Source organism: Lithobates pipiens, unplaced genomic scaffold, assembly GCF_037356315.1.
Source record: "Lithobates pipiens isolate NorthernLeopardFrog02 unplaced genomic scaffold, aLitPip1_a1.2 Scaffold_19, whole genome shotgun sequence".
Lineage (NCBI taxonomy): Eukaryota > Metazoa > Chordata > Amphibia > Anura > Ranidae > Lithobates > Lithobates pipiens.
Window position 1 is genome coordinate 23,154,856 of NW_027507764.1, and position 23,936 is coordinate 23,178,791.

Here is a 23,936-nt window from a genome sequence, read left to right on the forward strand (position 1 = left end):
ACCACAAGGTGAAGAAGCCTCACCATCCCCTGGGAATTAAAACTCACTTAAAGGGGCTGATGAAAGGTTCAAAAGTTTTATTGAGGGGAGATGAATGCAAATGGTTGTAACCTGTAGCCTATGCCATTGCCTACATTTATTATAGGTGTGGAGTCTTCCGCTCACCTATTGTATACCTGTGTATCCCAGTGTATGTCTACATCATTCTGGACTAAACAAAGAACAAGGAGGACTGAATTGCCCTCAACCATCTAAAAATAAACGGTCAATGGAACCAGGATGAAGGAAAGGAAGGGGCTCCTGAAAAAAAAAAATGGGGTGGCGATGGGGTGGTCATTTCTAAGAAAAGATGAGCACTGTAAGATTAATAATGGTAGATTGATAGGGAGTCCATTGAACGGTAGGAGGCATGTCCAAGGGGTCCAGATTTTATAAAATGTGGACATGGTGTCACTTTGTAACACAGTAAGTCTCTCATAATCTCATAGAACATAACCCGAAAAACCAAAGTATTGTTGGAGACTTAGCACTCTGGCCAACACCCATTTAGGAGCCGTAAGGGCTGTTATAGATTGCAACAAATAATAAATATTAGGCTATGGACTCTTTGTCTGGGAGGTGCCGCTCACTTGTTGGGAACTGGAAAGGCCCATATACACGATCTGACTTTTTGACAACAGACATGCAAATTAGCTGTTTTAAGGCAACATCCGACCGTGTATACGCTCCATCGGACAAACTTTTTCGTTTTTCATCGGACAAAAGTTCGGCAACAAAAGTTCGATGGAGAAAAGTCCGATCATGTGTACAGAAAACCATTGGACTTAAGTTCAAAGTACAAACACGCATGCTCAGAACCAACGCAAAAGATCAAACAATACAGAAGTTGACCAAAGGGTGGCGGTAAAGAGCAGAAAAACCACGTCATTTGGCAAAAGTTGGCTGGAAAAAGTCCTGCCGTGTGTATGCAATACAAGTTCACCGCCAACGGCCTTTAGACAGAAATCCCAAAACAAGAGTTTGTTTAAAGTCCGTTTGTGTGTACGAGGCTTAAGATAAGGTAGATCACGGGCTGGTGCACTCACTCACCTGAGCTGTATCATCTCCAGATTTACATCAGAAGTCTCAGTTCCGGCTCCGCTACAATTCATGTAGAGTTTTTTTCTACTTTTAATACAGCTGTTTTATTCTATTTTATCTCTTTATTTTACATATGCCTTTGATACTAATATAGTAGTTAGTTGGGTCTCTCTGTGTTTATGGCCCTGGGCTGTGAAGGATACGAGTATAGAATCTCTTTTACGGAAACCTTTCATCCGAGAAGTTCTGGCAGCTGGAGGAACATCACATCACATAAAAAAAAGCTGTATCTGAGGATCGCACATAGGAAAGGATTTCCTCTTATAGCCAGTGTGAGCAGCACGGCCATTGACCCTCTTTACCTGAAAGGTGGCCTCATTTAAAGCTGAGCTCTGGCCTTCCCTTAAGTCTTGTTGTGCAGGCTCTTCTATACTGAAAGTGTTTACAGTGATCAGTGAGAAGAATGTTCCTTACATTGGTGATCAGTGAGAAGAATGTCCCTTACATTGGTGATCAGTGGGAAGAATGTTCCTTACATTGGTGATCAGTGAGAAGAACGTTCCTTACATTGGTGATCAGTGGGAAGAATGTTCCTTACATTGGTGATCAGTGAGAAGAATGTTCCTTACATTGGTGATCAGTGAGAAGAATGTTCCTTACATTGGTGATCAGTGAGAAGAATGTTCCTTACATTGGTGATCAGTGAGAAGAATGTTCCTTACATTGGTGATCAGTGAGAAGAATGTCCCTTACATTGGTGATCAGTGGGAAGAATGTTCCTTACATTGGTGATCAGTGGGAAGAATGTTCCTTACATTGGTGATCAGTGAGAAGAATGTTCCTTACATTGGTGATCAGTGAGAAGAATGTTCCTTACATTGGTGATCAGTGAGAAGAATGTTCCTTACATTGGTGATCAGTGGGAAGAATGTTCCTTACATTGGTGATCGGTGGGAAGAATGTTCCTTACATTGGTGATCAGTGGGAAGAATGTTCCTTACATCGGTGATCAGTGAGAAGAATGTTCCTTACATTGGTGATCAGTGGGAAGAATGTTCCTTACATTGGTGATCAGTGAGAAGAATGTTCCTTACATTGGTGATCAGTGAGAAGAATGTTCCTTACATTGGTGATCAGTGAGAAGAATGTTCCTTACATTGGTGATCAGTGAGAAGAATGTTCCTTACATTGGTGATCAGTGAGAAGAATGTCCCTTACATTGGTGATCAGTGAGAAGAATGTTCCTTACATTGGTGATCAGTGAGAAGAATGTTCCTTACATTGGTGATCAGTGAGAAGAATGTTCCTTACATTGGTGATCAGTGGAAAGAATGTTCCTTACATTGGTGATCAGTGGGAAGAATGTGCCTTACATTGGTGATCAGTGAGAAGAATGTTCCTTACATTGGTGATCAGTGGGAAGAATGTTCCTTACATTGGTGATCAGTGAGAAGAATGTTCCTTACATTGGTGATCAGTGAGAAGAATGTTCCTTACATTGGTGATCAGTGAGAAGAATGTTCCTTACATTGGTGATCAGTGGGAAGAATGTCCCTTACATTGGTGATCAGTGAGAAGAATATCCCTTACATTGGTGATCAGTGAGAAGAATGCTCCTTACATTGGTGATCAGTGGGAAGAATATCCCTTACATTGGTGATCAGTGAGAAGAATGCTCCTTACATTGGTGATCAGTGAGAAGAATGTTCCTTACATTGGTGATCAGTGAGAAGAATGTTCCTTACATTGGTGATCAGTGGAAAGAATGTTCCTTACATTGGTGATCAGTGGGAAGAATGTGCCTTACATTGGTGATCAGTGAGAAGAATGTTCCTTACATTGGTGATCAGTGGGAAGAATGTTCCTTACATTGGTGATCAGTGAGAAGAATGTTCCTTACATTGGTGATCAGTGGGAAGAATGCTCCAAGATGACCACTGCCTTGCTAAAGAAGCTGAGGGTAAAGGTGATGGACTGGCTAAGCATGTCTCCAGACCTAAACCCTATTGAGTATCTGTGGGACATCCTCAAACGGAAGGTGGAGGAGCGCAAGGTCTCTAATAACCACCAGCTCCGTAAAGTCATCATGGAGGAGGGGAGGAGGGCAACCTGTGAAGCTCTGGTGACCTCCATGCCCAAGAGGGTTAAGGCAGTGCTGGGAAATAATGGTGGCCACACAAAATATTAACACTTTGGGCCCAATTTGGACATTTTCACTTAGGGGTTGTGGCTTTGCATTAAGTTATTTTGAGGGGGCAGCAAATTTACACTGTTATACAAGCTGTACACTCACTACTTTACATTGTAGACAAGTGTCAATTCTTCAGTGTTGTCACATGAAAAGATATAATAAAATATTTACAAAAATGTGAGGGGTGTACTTACTTTTTGAGATATTGTATGTATATGTATTTACACACACACACACACACACACACACACACACACACACACACACACACACACACACACACACACACACTATACTGCCAAAAGTATTGGGACACCTGCCTTTACACGGACATAAAATTTAATGGTATCCCAGTCTTAGTCCGTAGGGTTCAATATTGAATTGGTCCACCCTTTACACCTATAACAGCTTCAACTCTTTTGGGAAGGCCGTCCACAAGTTTTAGAAGTGTGTCTATGGGAATGTTTGAGAAACGTAAGGGGCTAAGTGCTCAACTAACTGAAAAAAATCGGATCACGTTCAAGACCCTTTGCCTCACCCACATATGCGTGCATAGAGAAGCTCCGCAATACCTAATGGAGAAAATAAATCATTACACACCAAACCGCAGTCTTCGATCAGCCAACAAAAACCTCCTCCTCGTGCCCAAAGCCCGGTATAAATCCAAGGGGGATCGGAGATTCGCTGTCCAAGGGCCTCGGCTATGGAATGCTCTACCAATCAACATCCGCCTGGAAGAAAATCACCTGGCTTTTAGGAAAAAACTCGAGACCTTTCTCTTTTAGCAGATGATCAAAGCTCGCCACAGCGCCTAGAGGCGATTCAGGTCGCATTGTGCGCTATACAAGTATTTCATTCATTCATTCATTCAATGAGTTAATAGCAGGATAAATGCCAAGTCAATCCAACAAGAGAAGTAATAAATTAAAACAGTTTATTTTCTTCAAAACCCATAAAAGGACTCAAAATGGGGTGATAACCAGTATATGTATGGGTATGGATAAAAACGAAAGAGCCTACAATACCACTCGAGGTCACCGGGGCAGTGAGGAGCTGACGGCTTCCACAGTTGTTGACTGTGGAACATGGGTGGAGCCAATGTCCATGTTGCACCAGATGGAATCCGGACTGAGATGAAATCCACTGACCGAAGCTCAAGAGGCTGGCTGACATGGAGCTGAAGTTTCCTCATATTGCGGGATCGTGACAGACCGCCGACAGCCCAGGGTGTTGGCGTGTAATGGCTGATGCTGGTCGAGTGGAAGACGAGCCAGCTGACTAGGAAGCCCAAGCCCAGAGCCAGAAGCTGGAAAAAGCGGCTCTGGGCTTGGGTTTCCTAATCAGCTGACTCGTCCTTCACTCATCCACCATCCAGCGCACCAGTGGGCAAAGCAAGGTCCATAAAGGCATGGATGAGCGAGTTTGGGGTGGAGGAACTTGAGAGTCCTGACCTCAACCTGATAGAACACCTTTGGGATAAATTAGATAGGAGACTGCGAGCCAGGCCTTCTCATCCAAGGTCGCAACATTTGACCTCACAAATGCGCTTCTGGAAGAATGGTCAAACATTCCCATAGAAACACTTCTAAACCTTGTGGACGGCCTTCCCAGAAGAGTTGAAGCTGTTATAGCTGCAAAGGGCGGGCCAACGCAACATTGAACCCTACAGACTAAGACTGGGATGCCATTAAAGTTTGTGTGTGTAAAGGCAGACATCCCAATACTTTTGGTAATATAGTTTTATATATATATATATATATATATATATATATATATAATATATATATAATATATATATAATAATTTTAAGGTTCCTTTTTTTCCATGTATTTTGTTTATGTGCAGGGCGTTTAAAGATATCCGAGTGCTGTATTTTTTTTAGGTGACATTCCAAATAAATGGGCTGCCTTAAAGCAAAGCACATTAATGTACAAAATGCCATATGTTAATCATCTTGCGGTAACACACAGCAATGGCCAGGTGAAAAGGGTCACTAGAAATCACCTGGGGCTTCACAAATGAAAGTAAATGAAAAAACTTTCAGTGCTACAAATGGCAGCCAATCGACATCTCCATTTTATCCCCCTAGAGTGACAAAAGAAAAAGTTAGCTGTCGTACTTCAGACACTGTAAATACACAAGAAAATAGTGGGAAGTCAGCCATGAAAAATAGAGATTTTATTTTTTTTATACATTATATGGAATAATTTTTACTCAGATACATAATAAAGTTTAACATCCAGCCCAACATTCTTCAGATAACCATGATCTCATTACCCAGATTTGTTCTCCGGTTCTCTGACCAGAACGAGGAGTCGGTCCAGCTTGGCCACTTCCACCTCGGGACCTTTCTGGACTTCCTGTCCTTTCTTCTCCTGAAAACCAGAACAAAGACATTGGTTACTAATGTGTCCTGTTCCAAGGGTTCAAGAGAAATCAGAAACATGCCCTTTTCAATGACAACCAACGACCACAATACAAGGAATTACCAATTTGAATTCAAGTTACATTTTTTGCTAAAGTCCTTCAAAGGACCTCTTCATGTTTACAGCAATTGAAATTGACAATCACAATGTATTTTTGTCGGTCTGACATCTGTGGATGTAATGCTATAATAACACAATCATTTCCTTCTTCTGAATAGCAGTTTTCATCGAGCATTTTGCCCCAACCTCTCCTCTATTATATTTGCCATTTTCTTTAATTTCCCATTATGTGTTTTCCTTCGAGACTGAAGACCACCAATGGCCTCAGAAAATTGTTATTCAGACCCGACCCTTGTTATTCTCCTGGACCCCGGTAGTTGGCACTTCCATTAGGGTCATGTCATACTAGCAACTCTATCGCAGACATTTGTAGTAGCTGTATCTCTCTACTGACTTCCTCTGCTGATTTGTAGATGGGTGCGGAAGCAGCAATAACTGACTACAATTCTTTTCTAGGCAGCTACAAACCTCCGGTGTGTTGTGGTTATCCACAGCTGCATTGCATTACAATATTAGCTTAAAAAAATTGAGATTCTTTGTGCAGGCCATACACGGTCGAATTTCAAACGAATTTTCTTTTCAAAATCAGAAAATTCGTTTTTTTTGTGATCCGATGATGCCACCATTGATTTTCGAAATTCGGCCGACCAAGCCTTCAATTTCACCTCATGTTGCTACAGAAAAGAATTTTCTTGGCTGGGAATCTTCTTTTCTCTCCGTAAATTTTCTTTTATCTCCGTACATTTTCTTTTCTTATTACGTTTCTCGCACGATTCTCCCATCATTGATTAGAAAATCGTTTGTTTTTCTAAAAATTTCCAACATGTCCGATTCCTCAAATTTTATTTCCGCACGAAAATCGGCTGTTGCTGCAGCCCACTAATGGTGCGAAAATTCATACGAAAAATTCTTAGATACGATTTTCAAAAGAAAATTCTTTCGAAATTTGAACAGTGTATGGCCAGCATTAGTTTTCAACATAGAAAAAAGTCAAACCACTCAGCAACCAAGTAACAGTATTTGGCCAAACTTTGAAGGACCCCTGACCATTACACACATATATGTGATCTTACTGGACGTACCAAGGGCCAGGACAAGAGGTGGGCAGGAGGGGCAGCTGTCCTGGGCACAGCAGTGCAAGGAGGCAGGGAATGGACACATGGCAGTAAACCCATACTACAGCATGCATTAACGGGGGGGCAGTTCCACATTCTTGCTCTGGGAGGTAGATGAACTTGTCCCAGTACTGGACATCCCATTCCAAAACCATGGCCATTATTGAAAACTTCCCTCAAAATTTTTGGGACTGTTTCTGGGAATTCTGTAATATCTGCGACATGCTATTGACATTCCAATTCACCTGCAAGGTATTCAACAGAGTTGAGGTCAGGGAACTGTGAAGGCCACTTGAGTTCACGGCAAACTCATCAAACCACCTCTTTATAAAGCCGACTTTTTGCAGACCACTATAGCTCCTTCACGCCAAACTCAAACCATGTCTTTATGGGGGGGGGGGCAGTTCCACATTCTTGCTCTGGGAGATAGATGAACTTGTCCCAGTACTGGACATCCCATTCCAAAACCATGGCCATTATTGAAAACTTCCCTCAAGATTTTTGGGACTGTTTTTGGGAATTCTGTAATATCTGTGACATGCTATTGGCTTTCCAATTCACCGGCAAGGTATTCAACAGAGTTGAGGTCAGGGAACTGTGAAGGCCACTTGAGTTCCTCCACGGCAAACTCATCAAACCACCTCTTTATAAAGCAGACTTTGTGCAGACCACTACAGCTCCTTCACACCAAACTCAAACCATGTCTTTATGGAGCTGGCTTTGTGCAGACCCCTTTGTATTCCCTCAAACTCAACTCATAAAACTCTGTCTTTATGGAGCTGGCTTTGTGCAGACCAGAAGAGCTCCTTCAAACCAACTCATCAAACCACATCTATATGGAGCTGGCTTTGTGAAGAGCACTTAAAGTGGAGTTCCAGGCTTTTTATGTTTATTAAAAGTCTGCAGCTACAAAAAGTGTAGTTTCTGACTTCTAATAAACAGACACTTACCTGTTCCAGGCTCCAGCAAAGCGGCCGAACGGAGCGTCCCTCCTCTTCCCCTCCATTGCTACTCTGGGCACCCGGCTGTGACAGCTTTTGGCTTCACGGCCAGACACGCAAGGAGCATGTGGGAGTCGCACTGCGCTCCCGGAGTGGACAGGCGATCTGCTGGAACCTGTCACGTGTCCCAGGAGATCGCCTAGAGGGAGGGGCCGCCTAAGGCAAAAAGGAGGAGTCGCCTCGGCAGTCCATGGGAGGAAGAAGGAAGTGGGACAGGAAATCCCCCTCTTAATGAAGCCCCCACTACCCCCCCCCCCAAAAAAATGACATGCCAAATGTGGCATGTAAGGGGGCGAGGAGCGGAAGTTCCATTTTTGGGTGGAACTCCGCTTTAAGTTCCTTCAAACCAAACTCACCACACCATGTCTTTATGGATCTGACTTTTTGCAGACCACTAGAGCTCCTTCAAACCAAACTCATCAAACCATGTATTTATGGAGATGATTTTGTGCAAACCACTTGAGTTCCTCCACCCCAAGCTGGCCAAACCACGACTTTATGGATCTGGCTTTATGCAGACCACTTGATTTTCTCCACAGCAACGTCACCAAACCATATCTTTTTGGCTCTGGCTTTGTGCAGACCACTAGGGTCCTTCGCGTAAAACTCATCAGCAATGTTTTAATGGAGCTGGTTTTGTTCAGACCACTTGAGTTCTTTCACACCAAACTCATCAAGCTATGTCTATATGGAGATGGCTTTGTGAAGACCACTTGAACTCCTCTACAGAAAACTCATCAAACCATGTCTTTATGGAGCTCGTTTTGTGTAGACCATTTGAGTTCCTTCAAATGAAACTCATCAAACTGTGTATTTATAGAGATGGCTTTGTGCAACCACTTGAGTTCCTCCACACCAAACTGGCCAAACCATGTCTTTGTGGAGCTGGCTTCATGCACAGGGGCGCAGTCAAGTAGTAAAGTTACCACAAGGCTGAAGCACACAATTTTCTGACATGTCTTTGTACGCTGTAGTATTATCAGTACCTTTCACTGGAAACACTTAACTCAATCATTTGGGGGGGGGGTTTACACACTGTTGGCTATACACTATGACCTTTTCCAATCAAACTATCACTCAACAGGAGCTCAGATCACATTGAGGAAGGTATGACTATAAAACGATGATTGTGTCATTTCGATGATTTATTTATGCATTCAAAATCAGTACTACTCATGCTGGACTACAACTTGTCGTGGCCATAGATGGATCAAAATTCAGCCGGTTCAGCAGGGACTGGCCAAATTTCAATTTATCTATGGCTGTTTCCATTCATGAGAAGTCAATCTCATGACACGTACACACGATCGGATTTTCTGACAACAAAGGTTGGATGTGAGCTTATTGGCGGAAAGTCCGACCGTGTGTATGTTCCATCGGACATTTGCTGTCGGAATTTCCGCCAACAAATGTTGGCTAGCATGCTCTCAAATTTTCTGCAAACAACAGGGCAGCACAGTGGTGTAGTGGTTAGCACTCTTGCCTAGCAGTAAAAAGGGCCGCTTGTTCGATTCCCAACCACGACACTACCTGCCTGGAGTTTGCATGTTCTCCCTTTGCCTGCGTGGGTTTACTCCGGTTTCCTCCCACACTCCAAAGACATGCAGGTAGGTATAATTGGCTTCTGTCCAAAATTGGCCCCTTGTATATGAATGGGGACCTTGGATTGTGGGCTCCCTGAGGGTAGGGACCAATGTGAGTGTGCAATGTACAGGGATAGGAGTAGACACTCACTCAGGTTGAACTGGATGGACTGGTGTCTTTATTCAACCTTACTAACTATGAAACTATGAAATGTGTGTTGTCGGACTTTCCGATCATGTGTACACAAGTCTGTTGGACAAAAGTACAAACACGCATGCTCAGAATCAATGCTCACCAAACAACATTAGCAGAAGGAGCCCAAAGGGTGGCGCCTGACTATTGAACTCCCTTTTTATCGGCTCGCCGTACGTCTTGTACGCCACTACGTTCGTAATTGTTGGCCAACATTTGTGTGACCGTGTGTACGCAAAACAAGTTGGAGCCAACAACCTTCGAACAAAATTCCACGGATTTGTTGTCGGAAAGTCCGATCGTGTGTACGCGGCATAAGACTTTCATTCTCCAGCTGACAATCGAAAAGCTTCCCTCCATCTGGTGACTATGGGGAGCCCAGATAGTTTTCACTGCAGATAAATGTGGGGGTTCGGAGCAGTGAGGGGTCTGGGAGGGCAGGGGCGGAACGTGGCTATGTAGGTCAGAAATTGGAGCGGCGTACAGTAATGGCAGGTTTCCTCCACGATGAAGACATGATGGGATGAGAAGAAAGGCCTCATTAATCACAGCCCGCCGGAGTCACTCTCCGCACACACAAAGCTCTCAGCTGGTGCTTCTATAATAACACACAGCCCCGGGGCCAGCGCCGTCACAGGACTCCTTATACAGAGATTCTGGGTGTTCTGCAGCGGAGATGCCCCCTCATCTCCTCTGCGTCCCCCCCGGAGTGCTCTCCTTAACTCTTTGTAACCTCCATCATATAAAGCAGACACGGGGGGCTCATTTATTAAACTAGAGAACGGCTGAGAAAAATCTACAGAGCGGCGTTATCCTCCCAGTAGATATTCTGAAATTACACATTGACACCTTATTTCTAGTAACAGGAAAATATGGGAACTACACTATGTGGCCAAGATTGTGGACACCTGACCATCAGACCTACCATATGGGAGAAGGTACACTATATTGTCAAAAGTATTGTGACGCCTGCCCTTCCATGAGCTTTAATGATCTCCCAGTCTTAGCCCTTGTACACACGGTCGGAGAATCGGTCAGAATGTGTCCTATCGGACCGTGTTGTCGGATAATCCGACTGTGTGTGGTCTCCATCGGACTGATTCCGTCGGAATATCCATCGGACCCAATTTTCCAACATGTTGGAAATATTTTCCGACCAAATGGTTCGATCGGATATACTCCGATCATGTGTAGAGAATTTTGATTTGCCACGCATGCTCAGATCAAATTCCTACATCAAAGCTATTGGCTACTAGCCTGAATGTAGTCCCATCGTAACGAAATTACGTCATCACGTTCTGAATGATCGGATTTTTCGACAACTTAGTCTGACCGTGTGTATGCAACAGTTTCGGACACAATCCGACAGGCAAAATCAGACGGATTTGGTTGGCAGAATGTCCGACCGTCTGTACAGGGGCTTAGTCCGTAGGGTTCAGTATTGAGTTGGCCCACCCTTTGCAGTTATAACAGTTTCAACTCTTCTGGGAAGGTTTGTCCACAAGGTTTAGGAGTGTGTCTATGGGAATTTTTGACCATTCTTCCAGAAGAGCATTTGTGAGGTCAGGCACTGGTGCTGGATGAGAAGGCCTGGCTAGCAGTCTCTGCTCTAATTCATTCCAAAGGTGTTCTATGGGGATGAAGTCAGTGAAGTTCCTCCACCCCAAACTCGCTCATCCATGTCTTTATGGACCTTGCTTTGTGCACTGGTGTGCAGTCATGTTGGAACAGGAAGGGACCGTCCCCAAACTGTTCCTACAAAGTTGGGAGCATCAAATTGTCCAAAATGTCTTGATATGCTGACGTCTTAAGATTTCCCTTCACTGGAAACGAAGGTGCCAAGTCCAACCCCTGAAAAACAACCCCCACATCATAATCCCCCCTCCACCAAATGATTTGGGCCAGTGCACAAAGCAAGGTCCATAAAGACCTGGATGAGCGAGTTTGGGGTGGAGGAACTTGACTGGCCTGCACAGAGTCCTGACCTCAACCCGATAGAACACCTTTGGGGTGAATTAGAGAAGAGACTGCTAGCCAGGCCTTCTCAACCAACATCAGCGCCTGACCTCACAAATGCTCTTCTGGAAGAATGGTGAAACATTCCCATAGACACACTCCTAAACCTTGTGGACGGCCTTCCCAGAAGAGTTGAAGCTGTTATAGCTGCAAAGGGTGGGCCAACTCCATATTGAACTCTACGGACTAAGACTGGGATGCCATTAAAAATCACATGCATGTAAAGGCAGGCGTCCCAATACTTTTGACAATATAGTGCATGTGGACTTACCTCCAAATAATCCAAATGATGGAGTTCAGGTACCTCCGGTGAAGGATACTGTTAATATTACATAATACAAGGACGTTGTACACAATTGTGCTCTTCCAACCTTGTGGTAACAGTTTAACCTCTTAAAGACCACCCACCTGCAGTGTACTGTGGACAGGTCTCATGAGTAAGCTCCAATGGGGCGGAGTGAAACACGTTGGGGGTGTGGCCGGTCGGGGGTCCAGGATGAGACCTCCATTCACCATCATACAGCAGGTCTTGACTTGATGTGCGGCTCCCAAGACACCTGATTACTCTCTACCACTGCAGACAGGTGGCCCATACAGGCACAGCGGTGTACCTGTACGTCATTGGCCTCCTCCGGATACAGGGCGCATGCGCGCCGAATCCTGCTGTGATCAGACATAGCGAAATTTTGTCAGCAGGTCCCGCCCAATGGGTCACGGCTGATCTGCTGTGTCCAATCACAGCCCAGAGCCCTGTGTTGGCAGTCAACACAGAGCTCTCTACAGAGGTAATGATCGTTTTGTTCCTTCTCCCTGCAAAGCAGGGAGAAGAAAGAGATTTTTAGAAAAAATCAGCACACGTTACACATTGCTAGGCACACACTTAACCCTTTGATCACCCCTAGATGTTAACCCCTTCCCAGCCAGTGTCATTAGTACAGTGACAGTATTTAGTATTATCACTGATCACTGTATTAGTGTCACTGGTGAGGTCAGTGGCAGTTAGTTAGTGTACCCCCCAGCCAGCGTCAGTGGCAGATTGCCCACTGTACTATCACAATACCACTGTAAGGCGCTAATCACCGCCATTACAAATATAACAAAAAATACAATGTAAGCAATGTAGAGCAGGAGAGATCAGATTACGCAGACTGCAGCATCTCATTAGAGGAACATGCCCCTCCCTCTCTCCTAGCAGGGCTGACTTAGTCAATCAGGATTGGCTGCCAAAACACCTGCTGTTGCTATTGGTCGGGAATGCAGCAGCAGCAGGCTGTCCCCTCCCATGTCCCCTCCCCCCCAGGAAGCCTCCGCCTCCTTAGAATATAAAATAAATTCTACAGCAGGCCAAACATTTCTCTAATATCCAGGAGTCACACGGCACTTTACAGGCAGAGGGAACACGTCTGTTTGTGATAATTGGCGTCTGTTTAGTAAATAGCGCAGATGTGGCGGTCTGGTGACGCCATTGCCTTGTCTTCTCGGCGTTGACAACTCCATTGATCAGAATAAAAGCCGGTGATTGGACCATTAATACAGCACCTGCCCAATGAATGGCAGACGTTCTTTTTTTTTGGAATCGGCATTTCGGATATATTAGAGAATAAGACGCGTCGGAGGAAGACGAACGGATTCTCTGTGAACATCGAGCGTCACCCTGATAAGGACAGAATCTACCTCCATAGAGCCGATCCCCTCCGACAACCAGAACTCCGAGTGTAACCCAATCAGTATCACCGCTTCTGGGGAAAGGAGCCCTACAAGTGTCAGACCCGCCACAAGAATAAATCCCCGACATGTCACATTATACAGCAACAGGAACATGGTTCAGGAAAGCTTCACCCTTTATCATTAAACCCCACCCCCGAGGTCCAGTCATTGACTTAGCCTGGGCAGAGATGATGTCATCAGTCTGCTGCAGGCAGGAGGAAGCATTTCCTCAGTCTCTTCTCAACCAGTGACTTTGCCTAGGCTGAGATGATGTTATCAATCTGCTGCAGGCAGGAGGAAGCATTTCCTCAGTCTCTTCTCAACCAGTGACTTTGCCTAGGCTGAGATGATGTTATCAATCTGCTGCAGGCAGAAGGAAGCATTTCCTCAATGTCCCCTTCACCAGTGACTTTGCCTAGGGCTGAGATGATGTCATCAGTCTGCTGCAGGCAGGAGGAAGCATTTCCTCAGTGTCCTCTCAACCAGTGACTTTGCCTAGGGCTGAGATGATGTCATCAATCTGCTGCAGGCAGGAGGAAGTATTTCTTCAGTCTCCCCTCAACCAGTGACTTTGCCTAGGGCTGAGATGATGTCATCAATCTGCTGCAGGCAGGAGGAAGTATTTCTTCAGTCTCCCCTCAACCAGTGACTTTGCCTAGGACTGAGATGATGCCATCAGTCTGCTGCAGGCAGGAGGAAGTATTTCCTCTGTCTCCCCTCTACTAGTGACTTTGCTTAGGACAGAGATAATGTCACCAGTCTGCTGCAGGCAGGAGGAAGCATTTCCTCTGTCTCCCCTCCACTAGTGACTTTGCTTAGGACAGAGATAATGTCACCAGTCTGCTGCAGGCAGGATGAAGAATTTCCTCAGTCTCACCTAAACCAGTGACTTTGCCTAGGACTGAGATGATGCCCTCAGTCTGCTGCAGGCAGGAGGAAGCATTTCCTCTGTCTCCCCTCCACTAGTGACTTTGCTTAGGACAGAGATAATGTCACCAGTCTGCTGCAGGCAGGATGAAGAATTTCCTCAGTCTCACCTAAACCAGTGACTTTGCCTAGGGCTGAGATGATGTCATCAGATCATCAGTAGACATGTGCAATTAGTTTAGTTTCCAAATTAGTTTTTTAACGAATTTCAACAAATTCATTAATTTGGAAAACCTGTTTAACAAGTTTGAAAATTCGTAAATTCGAAAATCCGAAAACGCGAAAAATCTGAAATAACAACTAATAACTATTACAATTCTAGGTATTGGAATTTCCTTTCAAATTTGGCTGTTAGTGAAAGTAACCAATACAAATTTATCCGAAGTTACCAATTATTAGAACAAATGCTGCATCTAAACGAATGGAATGTAATGAATTAATAATAATAAATAACAACAATAATAATAATAATAAAAACTTATTATTATTATTATTAATTTGTTTCCGTTCCATTGGTTTAGATGCGTCATTCGTTATTCGTTATGTCGGATAATTCGTAACTTCGGATAAATTCGTATTCGTTACTTTCACAAACAGCCAAATTTGAAAGGAAATTCCAACACCTTGAATTATAATAGTTAGTTATTATTATTATTAGTTAATCTTTCCAATTTTTGGATTTTCTTTTTTATTTTTGGAATTTACGAATTGCGATCATAACGAATGACCCGAAAAACAACCCCCCCCCCCCCCCCAAAACTAAAACACATTTTTCGGCAGTGCACAGGTCTAGTCATCAGTCTGCTGCAGGCAGGAGGAAGCATTTCCCCAGGCTCCCCTTCCCCAGTAATCAGGCTGTACATTGTAACTTTGTAGCAAGTCACAAGGTGGGAAGCTACAGCCAGGGGCTGATCTGTGTCAGACTTTTCCGAACACTGCCAAGAACTGCGCAGACATCAGGTGTGTCATCTCCGACTCGGCATCCGCCTCCAAGACGTAGATGGTGATCCTGGATAGGGTTTAGGTCTGGAGACATGCTTGGCCAGTCCAGCACCCTTACCCTCAGCTTCTTTGGCGATGACTGAACAAAGATGGCGCCATACATCTGTAAAGAAAAGCAGACGGTCAATGTGGACGGAGTGGGGGTGTCTTTGCAAAGGGCGCCTCTCCTGAACCCCATCCATACAAATCCGGGCAGCGCCCTCCCTCACCACTTCTTTCTTTGTTGCAGCCAGTACTGGTGTCGGGTGATTGGGAGGAAAGGTCCTTTCCTAGGTCATGTGACAATGCTTGAGCCTGGCGATTGGCTGTTAGACCCACACACTGTCACATGATCCCCTGTAACTGGGGGGGTCTGCGACACAGGAGAGGGTGGGGGTGCGGCTCTGGTAAGGGGTGGTCTAGTGGGTTGGGGGGTCCTTGGCAAAGACGCCGAGACCTTTGTGTGTCTGGAATGTGTTCAAAGTATAAGCAGAGAAACGCGTAGGCATTTAGTAGATGCGCAGTGGTGCCATTAATTTCTGATGGTCAGTCTGAGTTCAGGCTTACTGGGTTATTATAAACTGTTGTTCAACCCCTGAAGAAAGAGGAGGAGGAGGAGGAGTCCTTGTCCCGAAACGCGTCAGTGGGTCTGAGAGACAAATGTTTGTGGTAGGCGATCCCAACCACACACCCAGAAATACTAATTCTGGGGGCAGTGACATCACTCAGAGTGAAGCTGAATAGAATCTGAAATTGACAGTTACAAAGCGTTGTTCAACCTCTGAAAAAGGGGGGATTCCTAGTCCCGAAATGCGTTGGTTGTATCTGCGAGAATAACTTTGTAGTAGGCAATCCTAACCACACACCCAGGAAAATGAATTGTGAAGCAGTGACCTCACTCACAGGGAAAGCTGAATAGGATCTGAAAGCGATATTTACAAAGCATTGTTCCATCCCTGAAGAAGGGGACGTGCATCCCGAAACGTGTTAGTGAGACAAACATTTGTAGTAGGTGACCCCAAGCACACACCCAGAAATACTAAGTCTGGGGCAGTGACATCACTCACAGTGAAGCTGAATAGGATCTGAAATAAATAAGTACTGTCCCATTCGGGGGGCCCCTGAGATACCTTCTATCACTTACCAAGGACACATCTACAGTATCTGACAAAAGTAAGTACACCCCTCACATTTCTGTAAATATTTTCTTCTATCTTTTCATGTGACAACACTGAAGAAATGACACTTGTCTACAATGTAAAGTAGTGAGTGTACAGCTTGTATAACAGTGTAAATTTGGCGTCCCCTCAAAATAACTCAACACACAGCCATTAATGTCTAAACCGCTGGCAACAAAAGTGAGTACACCCCTAAGTGAAAATGTCCAAATTGGGCCCAAAGTGTCAACATTTTGTGTGGCCACCATTATTTTCCAGCACTGCCTTAACCCTCTTGGGCATGGAGGTCACCAGAGCTTCACAGGTTGTCACTGGAGTCCTCTTCCCCTCCTCCATGATGACATCACAGAGCTGGTGGATGTTGGAGACCTTGCGCTTTTCCACCTTCCATTTGAGGATGTCCCACAGATGATCAATAGGGTTTAGGTCTGGAGACATGCTTGGCCAGTCCATCACCTTTACCCTCAGCTTCTTTAGCAAGGCAGTGGTCGTCTTGGAGGTATGTTTGGGGTCGTTATCATGTTGGAATACTGCCCTGCGGTCCAGTCTCTGAAGGGAGGGGATCATGCTCTGCTTCAGTATGTCACAGTACATGTTGGCATTCATGGTTCCCTCAATGATCTGTAGCCCCCCAGTGCCGGCAGCACTCATGCAGCCCCAGACCATGACACTCCCACCACCATGCTGGACTGTAGACAAGACACACTTGTCTTTGTCCTCCTCACCTGGTTGCCCCCACACACGCTTGTCACCATCTGAACCAAATACGTTTATCTTGGTCTCATCAGATCACAGGACATGGTTCCAGTAATCCATGTCCTTAGTCTGCTTGTCTCCAGAAAACTGTTTGTGGTCTTTCTTGTGCATCATCTTTAGAAGAGGCTTCCATCTGGGGTGACAGCCATGCAGACCATTTTGATGCAGTGTGTGGCGTATGGTCTGAGCACTGACAGGCTGACCCCCCCCACCCCTTCATCCTCTGCAGTAATGCTGGCAGCACTCATACGTCTATTTCCCAAAGACAACCTCTGGATATGACGCTGAGCACGTGACCTCAACTTCTTTGGTGGACCATGGCGAGGCCTGTTCTGAGTGGAACCTGTCCTGTTATACCGCTGTATGGTCTTGCCCACCGTGCTGCAGCTCAGTTTCAGGGTCTTGGCAATCTTCTTATAGCCTAGACCAGTGATGGTGAACCTTGGCACCCCAGATGTTTTGAAACTACATTTCCCATGATGCTCCTGCACTCTGCAGTGTAGTTGAGCATCATGGGAAATGTAGTTCCAAAACATCTGGGGTGCCAAGGTTCGCCATCACTGGCCCAGACCATCTTTATGTAGAACAACAATTCTTTTTTTTAGACCCTCAGAGAGTTCTTTGCCATGTGGTACCGTGTTGAACTTCCAGTGACCAGTATGAGAGAGTGAGAGCGATAACACCATATTTAACACACCTGCTCCCCATTCACACCTGAGACCTTGTAACACTAACGAGTCACATGACACCGGGGAGCAAAAATGGCTAATTGGGCCCAATTTGGACATTTTCACTTAGGGGGTGTACTCACTTTTGTTGCCAGCGGTTTAGACATTAATGGCTGTGTGTTGAGTTATTTTGAGGGGACGGCAAATTGACACTGTTATACAAGCTGTACACTCACTACTTTACATTGTAGACAAGTGTCATTTCTTCAGTGTTGTCACATGAAAAGATAGAAGAAAAGATTTACACAAATGTGAGGGGTGTACTTACTTTTGAGAGATACTGTATGTCTGGAAGAAGACATTTCACCAGTAGGAGAGCTTTGCTGACCATGCAGAGCCCAGGTTATCATTGACACGCGGCCTGCCATTAGACATCAGGGGGTTCTCTGGAATATGGTGGGGGCGGGGCGGCGGTCGCTATCTCCGCACAAATTACAATACCGCTGCTGTGCCTGGATGGGAGTTTATTGGCCGATAGCAAGAAAATTGTCTTTTCCCGGCGTGGAGGGAATTGTGCGTGAAATGACAGTGTTTTATCTGTCACTCCAGCGGACGCCGCGGATCTGAGCGTTACAGAACGAGTCGGGGAATGTCACCTGGAGACGAGGCGGAATGACATCGGAGGAGGGTTGTCACACAAGGACAACGGGAAGGTGACATTCCTCACCGGTGATACCTTCCATGTCCCACATCTGCATGGAGGAGGCGAGGCACTGAGGAACGCATGGCGGGTCTGGGGAGCTTATTATCTAGAAAGGCGAAACATCCGGAGTCAGTTTAAATCATTTAACTTCACTGTATAAAAAGAAAGGAGTTATCACTTTACAAGGCCCGGGTCACATCTACGCTTTCCCCGCACACAGAAATGTCTTTCAATTGTTAATGGCGTCACCAATCATCTGCAAACGCACGTGCAAAAACCGCATGGTGTGTTTTTGGAGGAGAGCCTGGGATTTCATTTCTGCCTTTTTGTGCATAGAGTAGCCCACTGACATGAATGACGCATGTAAACGCCCCCCAGCTTGGTAGGTGTGACCCAAACCTACATTTCTGACATGATTTCCAATGGAAAAATTTGCCTAGCCTTACCTTGCCCCTTCTATTGCCTCACCTTTCTCCTTGCCTCTTCCCTTGCCCTTGCCCAACCTCCTTACATTGTCCCTTCTCTTCCCTCTTCCCTTGCCCTTTCCCAATTTCCTTACATTGTCCCTTCCCTTGTCCTTTCCAAACCTCCTTACATTGTCCCTTCCCTTGTCCTTTCCAAACCTCCTTACATTGTCCCTTCCCTCTCCCTTTGCCAACCTCCTTACATTGTCCCTTCCCTTCCCTTGCCTCTTCCCTTACCCTCTCCCAACCTCCTTACATTGTCCCTTCCCTCTCCCTTTGCCAACCTCCTTACATTGTCCCTTCCCTTCCCTTGCCTCTTCCCTTACCCTCTCCCAACCTCCTTACATTGTCCCTTCCCTCTCCCAACCTCCTTACATTGTCCCTTCCCTCTCCCTTTCCCAACCTCCTTACATTGTCCCTTCCCTTCCCTTGCCCTTTCCTAACCTCCTTACATTGTCCCTTCCCTTGTCCTTTCCAAACCTCCTTACATTGTCCCTTCCCTCTCCCTTTGCCAACCTCCTTACATTGTCCCTTCCCTTCCCTTGCCTCTTCCCTTACCCTCTCCCAACCTCCTTACATTGTCCCTACCCTCTCCCAACCTCCTTACATTGTCCCTTCCCTCTCCCAACCTCCTTACATTGTCCCTTCCCTTTCCTAACCTCCTTACATTGTCCCTTCCCTTGCCCTTTCCCAACCTCCTTATATTGTCCTTTCCCTTGCCGCTTCCCTTGCCCTTTCCCAACCTCTTTACATTGTCCCTTCCCTTGCCGCTTCCCTTGCCCTTTCCCCAACTTCCTTATATTGTCCCTTCCCCTGCCCTTTCCCAACCTCCTTACATTGTCCCTTCCCTTGCCCTTTCCCAACCTCCTTACATTGTCCCTTCCCTTGCCCTTTCCCAACCTCCTTACATTGTCCCTTCCCTTGCCCATTCCCAACCTCCTTACATTGTCCCTTCCCTTGCCCTTTCCCAACCTCCTTACATTGTCCTTGTCCTTTTCCAACCGCCGTATGTTGTCCCTTCCCATGCTTTGCACCTTCCCTTACCTTGCCTCTTCTATTGCCTTGTCCCTTCCCTTACTTTGCCCATCCCCTTGCTTTGACCCTTCCATTGCCTTGTCCTTTGCCCATCCCCTTGATTTGACCCTTCCCCTGCCTTGTCCTTTGTTTTGCCCTCCCCTTGCTTTGACCCTTCCCTTGGCTTTTCCCTGGCTTTGTCCCTTCCCTTGCCCTTTGATTTGCCTCTTCACGTGCCTTGCCCCTTCCCTTGCTTTGCCCCTTCCCTTGTTCCCTTGCGTGACCTGCAAGCACCATGCTGGGCACTCGCAGATCACCCAGGGGTGTTAGAAAAGCGAGTAAATATTCCCTTTCCTAACACTAAACTGCCTCTCCGCCAAGCAGGTGCTCAGATCTGATACCCGTCACCTGATTGGCTGAAACAACAGGCACTGTGATTGGATGCCAGGCATCCAATAATAGCAGAGGATGGGAGAAGACATCGATGAGCTGTCCTACCGAGACAGGCAAGTACAGACGGCGGGCTGGCGGGGAGCACACTGGCAGCATTTGATATGGCACAGTGGCTGCGTTTGATGGGGCACAGTGGGAGCAATTGATGGGCACAGTGGTGGCAAATGATGGGCACAATGGCTGCATTTTATGGGGTACAGTGGCGGCAATTGATGGGCACAGTGGCTGCAATTGATGGCACAGTGAGGCTGCAATTAATGGTATTTTTCAGTTTGTTTGCACCCCCAAAATTTTTGAGCACCAGCCGCCACTGTACAGCCGCTGCCAGCCCCTCCCGTCAGCCATGATCAACTTGTATTGCATAGAGAAGCACAGAGACCCGGTGATGACATCACTGAGTCTGAAATAAGATGCGTCATGAAAGGGTTTACTTAAATGGTTGGTGAGGGGGGATCAGGGAAGGCAAAATATAAGCAGATTGGACTTCACCTCTAACTGGTACAGAGGGATGTGGCATAGAGTCTGTTGAAATCCTCAGGTTGTATATGGCGGATGTGATGAGAACTGTCTGGTAATGGACATGCCCGGCATTTCACACTCAGCGGGGTCCTCCTTTAATGGTGGGGGTTGCAGAATTGGGATTCTGGCACATGTGTGGCTCTGCGCTCCCATAGTATACACAGCGGAAGGGGGGGGGGGGGGGGGTGTCAATGTTTCTGTACATACAATGAATACACAACGTAGGCTGTTCCTGGGAGTGCAGCCATCTCTCTCCGCCGCCCGGTCGCTGCGTCAGACTCCTGGCTGGGAAGAATGAATGCACAGATCATGTTTTCTACCAAAAATAGAAGGATTACCAATCCGGAGATCCCGGGGTGAGAGGAGGACACTCTGCACCTGGGAGATCATTATTACCGCCCCTTGTACTGCGCTCTGGTATATGTGCACACTCCTCACAGTGTGCAGCGAAAATGGAGTAAGCCATTTCAATACAGAAGGGGAGGGGACAGGAAAGGCAAGGGAAGGGGCAAGGCAAGGGAAGGGGTAAGGGAAGGGACAAGGCAAGGGACAAGGTAGGGGAAGGGACAAGGCAAGGGACAAGGTAGGGGAAGGGACAAGGCAAGGGACAAGGTAGGGGAAGGGACAAGGCAAGGGACAAGGTAGGGGAAGGGGCAAAGTAAGGGAAGATGCAAGGGAAAGGGCAAAGCAAGGGAAGAGGCAATGGAAGGGACAAGGTAGGGGAAGGAACAAGGGAAGGGACAAGGTAGGGGAAGGGGCAAGGGAAGGGACAAGGCAAGGGATGAGGCAAGGGAAAGGGCAAAGCAAGGGAAGGGGTAAGGGAAGGGGCAAGGGAAGGGACAAAGCAAAGGAAGGGACAGGGCAAGGGAAGGGACAAAGCATAGGCAGAGCCAAGGGAAGGAACAATGCAAGGGAAGGGACAAGGTAGGGGAAGAGGCAAGGAAAAGGCAAAGCAAGGGAACGGGTAAGGGAAGGGGCAAGGAAAGGGACAAAGCAAAGGAAGGGACAAAGCAAAGGAAGAGACATGGCAAGGGAACAGGCAAAGCATAGGCAGAGCCAAGGGAAGGAACAATGCAAGGGAAAGGACAAGGGAAGAGGCAAGGAAAAGGCAAAGCAAGGGAAGGGGTAAGGGAAGGGACAAGGTAGGGGAAGGGACAAGGGAAGGGACAAAGAAAAGGTAGGGGAAGGGGCAAGGGAAGCAACAAAGAAAACGAAGGGACATGACAAGGGAAGGGGCAAAGCATAGGCAGAGCCAAGGGAAGGAACAATGCAAGGGAAGGGACAAGGCAGGGGAAGGGACAAGGTAGGGGAAGGGATAAGGTAGGGGAAGGGATAAGGCAAGGGAAGGAGCAAAGCAAGGAAAGGGGCAAGGGAAGGGACAAGGCAAGGGAAAGGACAAAGGAAGGGACAAAGCAAGAAAAGGGAAGAGGGACGGGACAAGTCAAGGGAAGGGGCAAAGCAAGGGAAGAGGCAAGGGGAGGGACAAAGCCAGGGAGGGGGTAAGGGAAGGGACAAGGGAAGGGGAAAAGCAAGGGAAGGGACAAGGCAAGGGAATGGGCAAAAAAGGGAAGGGGCAAAGCAAGGCAACAGGCAAGGGAAGGGACAGGGCAATGGAAGAGGCAAAGTAAGGTAAGGGGCAAGGCAAGGGAAGAGGCAAGGGAACGGGCAAGGGAAGGGGCAATGGAACGGACAAGGCAATGGAAGAGGCAATGGGAGGGACAAGGCAAGGGAATCAGTTATCAATATGAATATCCCAAAATGCACATTCCACTTCCTCTGAATTTGGGGCAGCACATAATAATTTGAGCCAATTTTGTATAAATTGGACTTCTCAGTACAAATCTGTATGAATTAACCCCTGACGTGTCACAATATACAGCAACAGGATCATTGTACGGAACGCTCCACCCAAGGACCCGGCCGCCTCAGGAACTTTTTTTTTTACAAGTAAAAATCTGCATTTTGTTCTAGTAAATTATAGTAGAATCCCCAAACATTATATATATATATATATATATATATATCTATCTATATATATATATATATATATATATATATATATATATATATATATATAAATATATCTATCTATCTATATATATATATTTTTTTTAGCAGAGAGCCTAGAGAATAAAATGGAGACTGTTGATTTTTTTTATGTCGGATAGCATTTGCATAGCGGTTTTTCAAACAAATTTTTTTGGGGGAACAAATACATTTTAATGAATTTTAATGCAAAAAAAACAAAACCCCCCCACAATATAGAACCCACTTTTTTGAGGTTATGATGACGTTACACCGAGTAAATAGATACCTAAAATGTCATGCTTTAAAATTGCGCACTCCTGTAGAATGGTGACAAACTATGATTTTTATGATTATTATACAGGATTTATATAACACCAACAGTTTGCGCAGTGCTTTACAACATGAGGGCAGACAGTACAGTTACAATTCAATACAGGGGGAATCAGAGGGCCCGGCTCGTTAGAGCTTACAATCTAGAACAGATGCTTTAAAATTTTTGTTACAGGTTACCAGAGCAGAGTTACAGAAGAGGTCAAGTGCCAGAATTATTGCTCGTTCACGGTGATGTCTCACAAGTGTGGTGCAAACGCCGTTTACATATGCATGCGCAACCTACGTAGGCGTTCACTTCTAAACACGAGCACAGAGGTAAGGGGGCGCTTTAACTTTTTTTATTATTATTATTTTTAGTTTTTTTACACTGTCCCTTTATTTTATTTTTCTTATTACTTTTATTCCTATCACAAGAAATGTAATTATTCCTTAGAATGTAAGGAAGTTAGAAATAAAATAAATAAGGGATGACAGGTCCTCTTTATAGGTCCTATAAGACCTCACATCTCTTCTCTACCTTTGAAAGCAAAAAAAAAACTA

The 23,936-nt window shown here is 45.8% G+C and overlaps 1 protein-coding gene across 1 annotated transcript in view; it reads right to left on the reverse strand.

Annotated features, from left to right (window-relative positions):
• Positions 1 to 5,434: 5,434 nt before the first annotated feature.
• Positions 5,435 to 23,936, reverse strand: part of DNAI1 (dynein axonemal intermediate chain 1) — a 243,505-nt gene continuing 225,003 nt past the window's right edge. The window contains exon 21 of the mRNA XM_077490558.1: positions 5,435 to 5,646. Coding sequence (XP_077346684.1) covers positions 5,545 to 5,646 — 102 coding nt within the window. The 3' untranslated portion in view covers positions 5,435 to 5,544. The remainder of the gene's footprint in view (positions 5,647 to 23,936) is intronic.